Consider the following 14,466-nt stretch of genomic DNA (forward strand, 5'->3'; position numbering starts at 1 on the left):
GTTTGGACCTAAAATTGTTAAGTATCTCTTTTGACTGAGATCTGTCTTGAAAAAGTTACTGCTAAGGGCTTTATGAACTAAGGAAGTTCTGGAACCTCCAGTATAGGAAAAAATAAGTACTGAACTAGAGAAATAACAATGTTTATTATTACTGTTATGATTTGTTGTTATAGTTATAACAATACCATAATTAATAACTAACAGGCAAGTGAGCACTTACTATTTCTCAGGCACTGTTCTGAGCACTTTGGTGTGCTTTAAGTAAAAAGGACACGTGTTAACTCATATAGTCCCCTGACAACCCTAAAACAGAAAGTTTATTTCTCTCATGTTACTGAAGAGGAAACTGAGGCCTATAGAGAATGGATAGCTTGCTTAAGGTCACAGAATACATGGGTGCTAGAGCTGGGATTCAAACTTAGGTGATTCCAGACTCAAGGCTCTTAACCACTTCCTCACCAAGGCTGCTGGATTGCAAAGACAGAGTTGAGCTGTCTTGGTGGCAGAATCCACAGAATTTACAGAATTTAGGAACTGGAGAAAACAGACGTTTTGGGATGTCTGTCTAGCCCACACTGACCCCTGGCTTTGAACATATTCGCAGGTAACTGGAAAACTGCCAGGTGAGCCGTGTTAGGCCAACTGGATCTTTCTCTAAGGAACTGGGAACTGAGGGACTGAGTTTCTGTTGTTTTTCTGTCTGCATCAATCAGTTCAAACAGATGTTCATTATCACAATGGCAGGTTCCATCCTCCTGGTTTTGGGGTAGTTAGCCGCATGCTTCCTTCCCACGGCTATCCTTCTCGAGGCTCATTTGTCCAGGAATTTTGTAAGTTCCCCGAGATCTTTACCTTTCCAATAACTTATCTGAGCTAGATTTGATGTTTAACTAGAACCCTGAACATAGATGACATAAAATACATTACTAAGAAGAGTGGGCAATGCCTCCATCGCTAAGTATCCAGCTCCCTAAATTGGGTGGCCACGAGCACCACTCAGATTGTAGACGTCAGCGGGGTCAACTCCTCCCAGAAACTCTGGAGTTTACATAAACAGTTGGAAAGGGCAGCTTTCTGCAGTGCCAGAGAGGTCAACCATCTACCCAGCAATTATGCCACTGTCTGACTGTAAATACACATTTGCAAATGCCTGTATAATTGTTCAGAAACAGTTTAGGCCTATTCATGCAGGGCTAGTTACAGAATATTAACGGGGATGCTTACACAACACCTGCTTTCATGGTTAGAGCCAGATTTGCACCGTTTAAACATTTACGGATATAAAGCAGTGGATGGGGTATTTGCCTCTGCCAGCTCTCAGGAAATAAAAACTTGACAGCAGCGGACAGTTGCACAGCTGATTGATGGGTTCAGGGAGGCCATCACATTTTCAACTATAACAAACTTATTAAAAATGGCTTGTCTTCCCAAAAGTCTAATAACAGCACCCAGTAAGATGTGAAATTGCCATTACAGAACTGTGGTTATGTTGCTTTAGTCACTGGCCTCCCTGACTTTTTTCAGGATGGTTAATATCATACTTCAACAAAGAAGTCTCTGCTAACTCTAAATAACAATACCTGGAGATGTCCACATAAGAAGTGGTAGGCCTCCAGGTGTGCAATTCAGAATATTTGTCTTTTTAACCTTCAATTTGGGGCTTGTGCTTCAAATCAGTGTTTTTCTGCCCTCATCATCTTGAGACATATGTCACTCTCTCTCTCAGTTGGAAGGCATATGGGCCTCTCACATTCCTCAATTTCAGCTGCTCTGAAAGATGACCTCCAAACTCCACCATGCCCAAGGGTGCCACAAAACTCACATGTGAAGTGTTAGATCATCCCGAATTCTGTTTGCTACACCTCAAGTTTCAGTGAATATCCATCTAGCCATTTTCAAGCATTAGGGTATATTATTTAGAACTATAGATTTGCTGTAAAAAAGTGACCCCAAATTACAGTGGCAGAAGGATGACAGAATTTTACTATTCTCTCATGTAACAGTCCCAAGTAAAGGGCCCAGGTTGGTGGATTGCTTTGCTCCAGTCATTCAGAGATCCACGCTCTTACCATCTTTCGGTTCTGCCATTCCCCAGAGATCATCCTTATTTATATGGTCCGGGCTGGGTTGCAAACAAGTCCATGTTGCAGCTTAAAGAAAGGGGAACCAGAGCAACTCCAGGGAAACTGGCATATCTCTTAAATGGAAGATGATCTGCAAGGTCAACTTTGAACTATGTCCCACTGGCCTAAACTAAGCCCCAGAGTCAAATTTCATGACACAGGGTCCTTAATAATGCTATTTCTATCTGGGGAACTATGAACCCAAATTAAATTCTACTGCCATGGAAGAAAGGGAAGATAGGTTTTGATGGCTGGCCACAAGTTTCTGTCACATGTAACAACAGAGAGAAAAAGATATTGCTTCTTCCTAATAAGGGAAATGCCACATGGCCATATATTCAACAAGTATTTGTTAAGTACCTACTATGTGCCAGATACTCTCTTATATGCATAAGAAAAATGCTGTTAACAAATCGTGGGTGACATTTTTTAATACTAGAAACACATTTTTCTACTTTTGAAACTGTTTTGCTCTTTCAGATAATAGAAGGCAACTGGAAAAAAGGGAAGATTTTTATCTTCTTATTACAGAGAAAATATTCACATCTGTCAAATTCCACCAGCTGGCATTATCATCGTTCTGTGGGTAAGCACACACAAAAACCTCCTGGATAGTTATTTGTAAGTTGGTCTCATAAATCATAACTTGCTTGTAGCATTTTTATAAAGCTTCAGGAAAGACTCTTCAGAGGATGATATTAAATCATTGAGATTAAATTCAACCTCAAAGGTGGGTTTCTTCCTCAAAATAATTAAGGCAACCAACACAGCAAAACGTGCAGTTATAGCCCTGATGTGGTAAGTCACATCATCCTCAGGGTTTGTGTACACAAAGTGATGGCTGACAAAATGGTGGCCATGACGCGTGACGTGGTGCTGGTGGTAGACACGAGGGCTCAGGAAATAGTCCAGAGGCACCAGGAACACGGCCTTAACTTCGTCGGGATTCGGCTGGGCCTGGAAATTGTGGTCTATAAAACCCACAACTGGGGTTATTAATGTATCTCTCTAAAAGAGGAAAACAAAATATACAAATTAAGAAGTGAAGTGACATTGTTTCAAATGCTAAAGCATGCCACTTCTATGTAAGATAAGAAAATACGCTAAAGCCACCAGTTACAGAAGGCAGGTAGGAAAGGAGGAAGAACTAGCTCTGGAAGCAGATTTATGTCCCCTATGGAACGGAGGTAGTACCTCACCTACCTGCGGCAGCATCTGTGAGATGACTCTGAAAACATTACCTTTTATGAACATAAACTAGCACAATCTTCTGAAATGGCATTTGGCGATATTGTAATAATGTGGTCCCTTTGACCTAGGAATTGCATGTGCATGTGTATATCTGCATGATAAATTGATATCAGTGAGAAAAGACACAAGTACAAGGCTAACGCATTATTTGCAACAGCCTCAAACCCTGAAATTATCACTCTTCAACCGATGGATATTTAGATTAGATAAATTATGATTATATCCATATAATGGGATACTCTGCAGCCCTTAAAAAAATGGGATAGACATCCTTAAAAAAAAAAAAGGGTGGGATGAGGTAGGCTTCAGGGCCTCTGGAAGGAGCTGGGTACTATTAGAAACAATCCCAGGAAGTTAGGACACGCGACTGAAATATACTGAACTGTTGAAGGAGTTGAGGCTTCAGAGGTGGCAAAGTGAAGGAGAAAGAATGAATGGAAATGTCTGGGCCACATACCAAAAGAAAGGAGAAATGTCCCCTGGTTCCATTTCAGAGACTTTGGCAAAGACAAGTACCTAAATGTATGACAAAGGGGTAACTGGGGTGGGGTTGAGGGTCACAGCCTGCCTGCAAGAGTTAATTCAGGGGGTGGGGAAAGAGCCACTGGCACCACCCAGCTGTGACACCCCAAAACATCTCCATCTACCTATGTCCCCTGGGTGGCAAAATCACTCTAGGTTAAGAATCACTATATTAGATTATGCTTGTAAGTGTTCAATACATGGTATTTCTTAATACATTTAAAAAATTAGCAACGGCCAAAAAACAAAACAACCCTCCTTAGTACTTCTGAACACAGTATACTTTTCTTTAAAGCCTCTGTTCATTCTAATTTCTTGATAATGTCATCTTAGAAATCTCCTGCTCCAGAAGTGTCTGGCTCCCAGAAATCTCCTCAAGACTCAACGTACTCCTGTGAACACTGCTGGATTCTGTCCACTCACATGCAGAATTCATTGGCCTCTGGGACCTTGGAAATGGGGTTACTCCCACTTTGTGAACTTCTCATTATTATGACTCAATTTGTCAATAGGTTCTAAAATAAATTTCCAAAATGTGCTGGAGGATTTGCAGAAGTCAACAGAAGAGTATCCATTAGAAAACAGAATTGAAAAGGAAGCAATTGATACATTTCTTGTTTAATCCCATGTTTCTTTCTTTCTTTTTTTCTCTCTCTCCCGCACAGACACACACACATACTTAGCAAGCATCTACTGAGTGGCTGCTAGCTTCTTCCAAACTAAATTTCCCTTGAGTGGTGACCTTTCTATTTTTAAATGGACCCAATTAAGACAGATGTCTCAGCACTGATCTTCACAACACTGGACCTCCAAGATTTCGAGCCAAATGGAACATAAAGGATGATCTAATCCACTGGCTTTCTAATTATTAGGCATCAGTGGACCATTCTTTTGAAATAAAAATTTACCAGAAAACCCAATTTATAAAACATAAAAAAGTTTACACCTACCTCTGTTATTAAGTGATGAGGCTATTTCACCTCTGTGGTATTCTTCTCCCAAACCATGACCCCAGTTTAACCATGAGAAAAATATCAGACAAATCCAAATGGATGAACATTCTAAGAAATATCTCACCAGAACACCTCAATACCATCAGGGTCATCAGAATAAGGAAAGTCTGAGAAACTGTTACAGACCAGAGGACTAAGGAGACATGACAACCAACTACAATATGGTATGTTGGATGAGATCTAGGGCAGAAAGGAGGACTAGGAGAAAAACTAGTAAAAGGTGAATACAGTCCGGAGTTTAGTTAATAATAATGTACTAACATTGGCTTACTAGTCATGACAAATGCACACAGTGACGTAAGATGTCAACCATAGGGGAAACTGGTTGTGGGGCATGTGAGAACTCTCTGTGCTATCTTTGCTTTAACTTTTCCATAAACCTACAACTGTTATAAAATTAAAATTAAAGATTTTATTAAGATGTTTACACTAATAAAATAATGCTGTTATCCAAGTCTGAATGTACAATATTTACTTCTTCTAAAGTCAATTAGTACAATAATCGGGTTGTTAACTCATAGGAATAAGATCTGGCTATATCAGCTCCAGAATTCATTCCGTTTTTTAAAAATATGTTGTTTTGGTGCATACTATCAAGGAAATCCTGATTCACACAGAAATGCAGTTATAAATAGTTATAGTTTTTAAACAGCTTGCCTAGCGATCTCAGGGTACTGCTCAATTAATGTGATACAGAGAAAGTTTATTCTAAGGTACGTACAAAAATGAGTACGTTTAGGGCAAAAGTAATACATTGATGGCTTCCAAGGGACTAAAATCTGGTATGGAGCACACTGGAGTGTGTGTTATTTTTTCAACCAAACTCTCAAAAGATATGAATACTGGAGAAAAGTAAATATGAATTGCATGTTAATGAAACAATTTTGAAGCATCTTCAGGGTTCCACAGCACCCAGTGTGAACTGGGCTGACGGAGTTTGACCCTTCTATTTCTAGATGGGGGAAGAGGGGCCCAGAGAGAACAAGGGGCTTGCCCAGGGCCACTCAGCTCACGAGGGGCAAAGTCCATGCAGGAACCTAGTCTCCTGACTTTATGTCCAGTACTCTTTGGGGTCATGTTTGGACAAATGTGGAATCCTGAGAACACCAGATACACTGGGAGCTCATGAGAGTCTAAGAAAACCCTTACATCAATCAGATATGGCACCAGGCGGCAGACGACCTCCACTTGATGAGGATGCAGCCCCACCTCCTCCTGGGCTTCCCGGAGAGCCGTGGCTATGTCATCCTCGTCTGCTGGCTCACTCTTTCCTCCGGGGAAGCAAACTTCTCCAGGTGACCTTCTTAGCTGGTTATTGAAAGAACAGAGTTACAATGTGGGATTCCAATTTTAGAACCACTTGCTGATTCAACAAATATTTACCCAACTCCTATTTTGTGCCAGAAACCCTTTCTACCTTGGTAGTGATAAGTGTTGAACAAGAACACAAAAATGTTTTTCCTTGAACACTATTAAAAAAATGAACTTTGAGAATTTCCCTCATTCCTAATTTTTCTCTATTTGCCCCCAAAAGATACCATACACACACAGACAGATTGGCATTGATTGGGGAGAAAAGCTGAAAGACAGGATAATATAAAGAGCAGCAGTATCAACACATGATTTCGTTGAGTCCTTGATGGAGTGCCTACCATGTCTGAGCACGGAGTTTCACAACAGTTTTTCTCACTGAGTCCTCAGAACAGTCCTATTAGCTACTATTTGTTTTTAAAGTGTTTTTTTTTAAATGAGGTGAAATTCACATAACATAAAATTAACCATTTTAAAGTAAATCATTCAGTGACATTTAATACATTCAGTGTTGTGCAACCACTTCTGCTATGTCATTCCAGAATATTTTCATCACCCCAAAAGGAAACACCATACCCACTAAGCACCTGATCCCCATTCCCCTTATCCCCCTGCCCCTATTTTCTGTCTCCATGGATACACAGTCTGGATATTTCATGTAAAGGGAATCATATGATACGTAACCTTTTGTGTCTGGCTTCTCTCACTTAGCATAATGTTTTCAAGGTTCTTCCACACTTTATCATGTAACAGCACTGCGTTCCTTTTTATGGCTGACTAGTATTCCACTGTGTGCATATATCAGAATTTGTTTATCCATCTATTTGTTGATGGATATATAAGAGACTATTATACTATTATTATTTCCACTTCCAGACAAGCTGTATTAGTCTGTTTCTGTTGCTTATGACAGAATACTGAAACTGGATAATTTCTAAAGAAATAGAATTTATTTCTTACAGTTTGGAGGCTGGGGAAGTCCACAGTCCAGGGGTCATATCTGGTAAGGGCATTCTTGGTCGTGGCTCCTCAGTGACCCAAGGTATCACATCATGAAATGGCTGAGCAAGAGAGAGAGCTGACCTCCTCACTTGCTCTCCTTTTTAAGCCATCATAACCACACCCATGTCACCCATTAAACTATCAATAGATTAATCCATTCACAAGGTACAATTCTCACAATCTAATCACCTTTTAAAAGCCCCACCTTTCAATTACCAGAATGGGATTTCCCAACCTTTTAACACTGTTATAATGGGAGTCAAGCTTCAGTGAGTTTTGCGGGACATTCACTCCATAGTACAAGGAATCTAAGACTCAAAGATGTTAAATAACCTGACCAAGTTCACAGGATGAGCTGGAATGTAAACCAGCATTTAATTCTAGAGCCATGTTCTTAATCAGCAAACCATATATTTATTAAGAATTTACTAAAACACAGAAAATATGGTCATTGGAACCATTAGCATTGACCTGTGTCAGCATCTCTGTTCATCTTTGTAAAGGAATAGGGGTCTCTCTTTTCCCTGTGTTGCCCTGTGGGAGGCACCTATACCCTTGATTCCATTCCTTCCTGACTGTAGGATAATGTGTGTCTCCATTCGCAGCATTCTAAATACTACCCCCTTTCTTATCTCTGTCTCTAAAATGATTTCTCTCCTATCTTGAGCAGAGGTGGAGAGGTACAAACCCTCTATTCTTCTCTTTTCTGCAGGACTAAACTTCTCAGCAAACTGACCCCAATTTGTTTTACTCCCACTCCTGCCTAGTACCCACTATCCTCTCCGTACTGAACTGTCAAAGAGACCTCAGGGCCAGCCAGAGTCCAGAGTTTGCCTCTTCTCAGCTGTGTGCAATGTGTGTGATGACATTGCGGACTTCAGTGTGCATCTCCCAGAGCTGTGAAGATGGTTACATGAGCTATGACTGAAGCACGTGGAACAGTGCTTGGCCCTTGTTACATATTTAATAATAAGAACTTGTAACATCAGTTCTTTACACTTAGAAATGAAATCAAGAGGTCACATTGGTGTTTTTAGCACCTGGACCAATACATCTATGTAAGGACAAACTAGATGACTATTATGGTCCAGATGTTTATGTTTTCTTCCTGTAACTTCCTGGTCTGGAGAATAATGCAGGAAGAGAACCCCAATTCAGGGTTAATTTCTCAAATGGAAGGAATGCCTCTCTCTTGAGGGTTCCGGGAGATTAACCTCTTTGGGGCTTCTCACTGCTCAGAAGAGTTGGGCTTTGAGTAATCTTTGGCGCCTCCATCACCCAGGGGAAAAGGGTGACAAATCCGCGGGAGGCAAAGCAACAGTCAGTATCAAAATGGGCCCTAAGTACAGAAGATTTCAATCCTTTTTTTTGTAAATAGTATCGAATACTTATTAAATAAAACCTTACGAAATTCTACTCAGAAGCCAAATAATGTTGCAGCCTAATTTCCTAAGACTGTCTGTTTTTGTTCTTGAATTTTCTCTTGCCTACTTCAAGCTCCAGAGAGCAGGAAGCAGAACGGAGAGAAGGAGGAGGAGAGAGGAGAGAGGGGAGAGAAGGGGGTGGTGGCAAGAGGACAACCAACCGTAATGTAGTAGCTGATTCCTGAAAGCCATCGAGTGGTTGGTCTTGAAGGTGTGGAGGTCTATGACAAGGTGTGCGAGGGGAGACAGGGTTTTGCTGATGCTTTGCTGGGCACCAGGGATCTAGGGCTCTGGGAGGAGCCCCTTAACCAAGGTGGACCCAGACAAGGAAAAAAGAAAAACATATAATAGCCAATGTCATGGAGCTTTTATGGCTATGCCAAACACAGACATAGTGCAAAACAAACAAAGTTTTGTACTTTATAGACATCTTGTACTCTTAGAACAACCCTACACAATAGGTACTGTTTTCAGTCCCATTTTAGGGATGAGAAAACTGAGGCCTGGGGAGATTAAGAATTTGCTCCAGGTCCCTTCTAGTTGGCAGGACCGCACTCACTTGAGTGGGGTAAACTGATGACCTGTGGTGGGAGGGCCTGTCCCTGGGAGGAAGTCTCCTGGTGAGCCTCCTGCCTGTGTGACAACAGGAAGGGGTAGAGCTCCAGTATGCCCCCGAGGGAATTTCTCGACCCCAAGCCAGATCATGTTTACAGTTAGATTTAATTAGATTCAAATGCTTTCTTAAAAAAAAAAAATGTGATCTTAATGATCAACAGACAAAGCAGCTCTGAGTGAAACAAGTGACCAGAGACCCACCTGCTTGAGGTTTTGGTCTTAAATAGATTTTCTACATTACTGTTCATCTGATACTTCAAAAAATATACGTAGTGCCTCTGCCTCTACTGTGTTTATTGGCAGAACTGGGAACAGACTCATCAGAACCTGGATTTTCATCATCTCATGTGTTTATGTCATTGTTGCCTGGCTCAGACTGAAAAGGATCCACACAAGTCTACTTCCAAGTTCATTGAACTTCAGCTGATTCCTCAGCTTTTTTATTTTGGCTAACAAGATACTTTTCATTATTCTACTTAAAAAGCCATGTTATTATCTAAAATGGTGATGTAATGATATCAGGAGGATGGGGAGGGAGATCAGAGGTATTAGAGTGCTCAGTTCTATTCTGTCATAATAGAAAGTCAATAGTCAATGTCTGCACTTGATTAATCAAGAACTAGTCATATAACTATATAGAAAAATGGAGATAACTTTCAAGAAATACAGCTAAAAGAGGTAACAGTAATTGATGGTGTGGAGTGAAGTTGGGTGTTTAGGTGGGTCAGGAACCCCACCTGCTTTTGTAATTTTTCATTTTAAAAGCAATCATATATATTGGTTTACCCATGACAATTCCAGTTTGCCTCATGTCTCACATCCTGTTTGGTTTAATATTTGTGCCAGACAAAAGTGTCTCAGTTTGTATAATAAACCATATGGTCACCTTAATAATTATAATCCTTTTGAGCAATTTGATTTTTAAAAGATATATTCATTCTTTTGTTATAAATTAAAAAATAGAGGTTTAAAAGTAGGGGGGAAAAAGCCATGTTATTATGACCTATTTTCTTTTTGTACCTGGATAACCTTGAAAGTACTGTTTCCTCAACTTTTCCTTGGAAATATCACCAGCAGCAAGGGAGAGGGGAGACGGCACTCAGGGGTGGAGGGGTAAGCCAGGAACTCCATTCCCAGCCCAGTATTTCATTAAAGTGAAATCATTTATCCTAAAACTTCAGCCTTGTCTGCCACTTGACACTAAGGGTGACAGGTGAAACTTACTGAACTCTTGCCAAGTGCCAGTGTTGTTTCAGGTGCCTAACATTTATGACCCTGTGAAATCCTCATAGCAGCCCTGTGACGCAGTAACTGATATTTTCTCCTCATTTTACAGGTGAAGAGGTTGAAGCACAGAGAAGGTAAGTAAATAGGACAAAGTCACACAGAAGGAGAGAGAGCCTGCATTCGATGTGGGCCGCCAGCTTCAGGGCCTAGCCTGTTACCTTCTGTGCTCTGGTATTTTCACACTGTACCTGGGATGGAATGAGTTTAAAACAGTGGTTCTTGGTGGGGACAATTTTGTCATCTCCCAGTCCCTGCCAGGACAGCAGGCAATGTCTAGAGACATTTGTGGTTGTCACAAAGGGAAGTGTGTGTGTGTGCGCTATTGGTATCTAGGGGGTAGAGGCCCAGAATGATGCTAAACATCCCACAATGCACAGGACAACCCTCTACAATGAAGAATTATCCAGCCCCAAATGCCACTAGCACCAAGGTTAAGTAACTCTGGTCTAAAAATATTTTAAATTACTTGCTAGCCAAATTCCTTGTTTTTCTTTCCAAAACCTCTTCAAGAAATACCACGTTGTCCTATGGCTTCCTGTATCCCTTGAATACCACAATTTTAAAAGTCCATTTGAGAATCATGGCCTCAAATTGTGTGCAAGTAACAAAATTTCATGGGATTTTCAAATGTTCTGAGATTTCATGGTAGGTGCCTTTGTGTCCACTTACCTTCTCTGACCGGAGGGTGAACAACAGATGGAGTTTTCCCTCTTTAACCAACAATGGCAAAAGGATGGAACATTTGTTATACGACAAGTGAGAATATTTGGTCCCAACATCATGCTTTCTCAAGCAGGCCTTAGCATCATCTATCAAACTGTTCCTAAAATGGAAACAAACCAAACATTTTAATATCCAGAGTAAAAAGCTCCTATCCTGTCTATGTTTCTGGTTTTTTGAGTATCTGGGGGTTTACATTTCTGAGTCTCAGTGTACTTTTCAATAACATGGCAGAAATAATAGCACCTAAATTGCATGGTTGTTGGCAAGATTAAAGGAGGCAAAAAAAAAAAAAAAAGAAAAAACACTACTAAGTACAGTTTAGTACACGAGTTCACTTTGAAATCTAAATTAAATTTAAAATGAAAGTATGGTAAAATGTTTTTTCAATAATTCAATAATGCAATAGCTGAACTTGGAAATCCATAATTATGTTTAGACAGGACAGGTTTGCTGAAAAAGTCATTGTAAGGTGAGACCACTTTCTCTTAACCTGCTGGCCCTTCTGTAGTGTTATCAAACTCTTTTGTTTTCAATTGCCTTATAACATTGGTTCCGAAACTTCAGAGGCAACAGAATCACCCAGAGGGCTGGTTACAATACAAACTGCTGGACTCACTCCTAGATTGAGACTCAGTAACTCTGGCGTGGGGCCTGAAAATTAGCATTTACAGCAAACTCCCAAGGGATGTTGTTGATGATGCTGCAGACCAGGGGAACTGAGTCTGAGAACCGTTATCTGACAATATGCAGGTACTTGGATTTATAACCACAAATGGTACCTTTTTCACGTGGATTTTAGTCCTTTGACAGGTGTATTTTGTTGCTGGTTTGTGTTGTGGGTTGAATAGTGTCCTCCTCTGAATTCTTGTTCACTTAGAACCTCAGAATGACTTTATGCAGAAGTAGGATCCATGCAGATGTGATAGGTTAAGGATCTCAAGATGAAATCACCCTGGTTTTAGGGTGGTCCCTAAATCTAATGACTAGTGTCCTTATAAGAAGAGGAGAGGACACAGAGAGACACACACAGGAAAGAAGGCCATGTGAAGATGAAGGTCGAGACTGGAGTGATGCTGCTACAAGCCAAGGAATGCCAGAAGCCACCAGAAGCTGGAAGAGGCAAGGAAGGATTGTTTCTTAGATCCTTCAGAGGGAGTTTGGCCCTGACAACACGTTGATTTTGGACTTTTAACCTCCAAATCTGGGATAGAATACATTTCTGTTGTTTTAAGCCACCTAGTTTGTGGTACCTTGTTATAGTAGCCCTAGAACAGTTTGGTTTTAATTTTTCATAGTGGACAAAATCATATCTGTAAGTCAGCCAGAACTGGTTTCAAAAATATAGGAATGGTCTCCCTAAACTTTGCTTTCCTCATCTATGACATGCTTGAGGATATTTTCGAAGATTAAATGATGTAGTTCAGATACTGTGGCTGGCACTCAGTTGGTGCTCAATGAATGATAACTACTGTCATAACTGTCCCCATCATTGGATAAGCAGTTGCTTGTAAGAGGTGTTTGTTATTTTTTGCCTCTTTCTAAGTAGCGGGGTGCTCACTAAATGTGGGTGGCCACAGTGAATTTCAAAAACGACCACATGTCTTGAAAAGAATCTCTAAGTACTGGCACCAGGGATTCCAGAGTGCATCAGATGTACAAAGATCCGTGTCCAAAAAAGGAAACTGGCCTGCCCAGAGGTTGAGTGGATTCTACCCCGGGTAGCTTTTAAGAAGCCCCCAGAACTGTCCAGAATAACCAGCAGAAGTAAAAGGCTGTAAAAACGTGTCTGTTCACTTTAGAGGCTGGTCTTTGTAATAATCACCATGAAGATCCCAACCCCAGTTCCATGCTCTTCTCATTTTATCCTCACAACAGCCCGGCAGGTGAGAACAGGATCACGTCCAGGCTCAGAGAGGTTACATAACTGAGAGACCCAAGGTCAAGACTGGAAGGGACTTGAACCCAGGGCTGCCCGGTGCAGGGCCGTGCCACCATCAGCGGGTCCTGAGGTCCAACTGTGGACACACGGTTTGCAGAAGAGCGAAACCTGCGGCGAAAAGGGTAAGCGCTTTGACCTCGGGCCGGGGGAACAAACCCGCGCGTGCGTGAACCCTGCTGGCCGGAGCCGGCTCCGGTGCAAAGGCCGGAGGACTCTGCGGCCTGCCAGGTGGAGGGGCGCAAACTCAGTCCCGGCCGAAAAGCCACAGCGGTTTCCACCGCGATCAAGGCCGCGCCAGGCCGGGCTCCGGGTGCCAGGGACCGGGAAGGCTTTACCTGACTGGCTTCTGGGGAGCGCAAGGTTTCGTCATTGTTCAGGGGAAAGTTTTCTTTCCAGACAGAGACTTGTCCGAGGGGCTCGGCCAAACAGGCATGCGCAGAGCAGCGCAGATTCCGGGGCGGGGTGAGGGGAAGGGCCTACGGTTAGAGGTGGGGCTAGACGCGGGGCCTAGGGCGGGAGACGGGAATCGGGGCGGGGCTAGCGCAAGGGGAAGAGAATTGGGGCGGGGCCTATGGCCGGAGGCGGGGTTAGAGGGGGGGCTTAGGGCCGGGTCTTCCGGGTCGCGCAGAGCAGCTTCTGCCCAGCTCCTTGCTCTTTCTCTAAAGCTAGCGGTCTGTGAATTCTGAAACTAATTGTAAAAGAGTTTTTAGAAAGCGAAAATGCAGTGCTGGTGAGGTGAGAGGATTCTGACATTAGCATCTTATATTGTTGGGAGGTCTAGGTGGTTCAACTTTTCAAACAGCCGTCGGCACAGGCTTACTGAGCACCTACGTGTTCCTGGTGCAGAACCCACAGCCAGCGAAAAGACGCGTGGAGCTTACAGTCAGCTGGGAGAGGGAGGCATAAATCAAATCATCACACAGGTAAAGCAGAGGCCTTCAGTCCTTGGAGAGCCTACGAGGGAGAAACGTGGCTGAATTAGGAGACAGAGAAGGCTTCTCAGAGAGACTAGAAGTGGAGCTGATCTCGAATGCAGTGGTTCTCAGTGGACCAGTGGCATCAGCATCACCTGAGTCTTGTTAAAAATGTAGATTCTGGGGCCCCACGTTAGACCTGCTGAATCAGAAGCCGGGGTGAGGCCCAGCCATCTGTGCTGTAGGGGGATTCTGATGCTCTGTAAGCCTCTGCTGTAAGGGATGAGTGGGGGTAAATAAGGGAAAGGGACAGGGGAGAGAGTTCCAGGAAGAAGGAAAATT

At 42.3% G+C, this 14,466-nt stretch overlaps 1 protein-coding gene across 1 annotated transcript; it reads right to left on the reverse strand.

Annotated features, from left to right (window-relative positions):
* Positions 1–1,338: 1,338 nt before the first annotated feature.
* NUDT7 (nudix hydrolase 7) lies at positions 1,339–13,635 on the reverse strand. The gene is made up of 4 exons (XM_063111704.1): positions 13,546–13,635; positions 11,218–11,371; positions 6,059–6,217; positions 1,339–3,131 (listed from the first exon to the last, which is right to left on the reverse strand). The coding sequence occupies exons 1-4, from the start codon at positions 13,578–13,580 to the stop codon at positions 2,763–2,765; spliced, it is 717 nt and encodes a 238-aa protein (XP_062967774.1). The 5' UTR covers positions 13,581–13,635; the 3' UTR covers positions 1,339–2,762.
* Positions 13,636–14,466: the final 831 nt, after the last annotated feature.

Source organism: Cynocephalus volans, chromosome 10 (assembly GCF_027409185.1).
Source record: "Cynocephalus volans isolate mCynVol1 chromosome 10, mCynVol1.pri, whole genome shotgun sequence".
Classification (NCBI taxonomy): domain Eukaryota; kingdom Metazoa; phylum Chordata; class Mammalia; order Dermoptera; family Cynocephalidae; genus Cynocephalus; species Cynocephalus volans.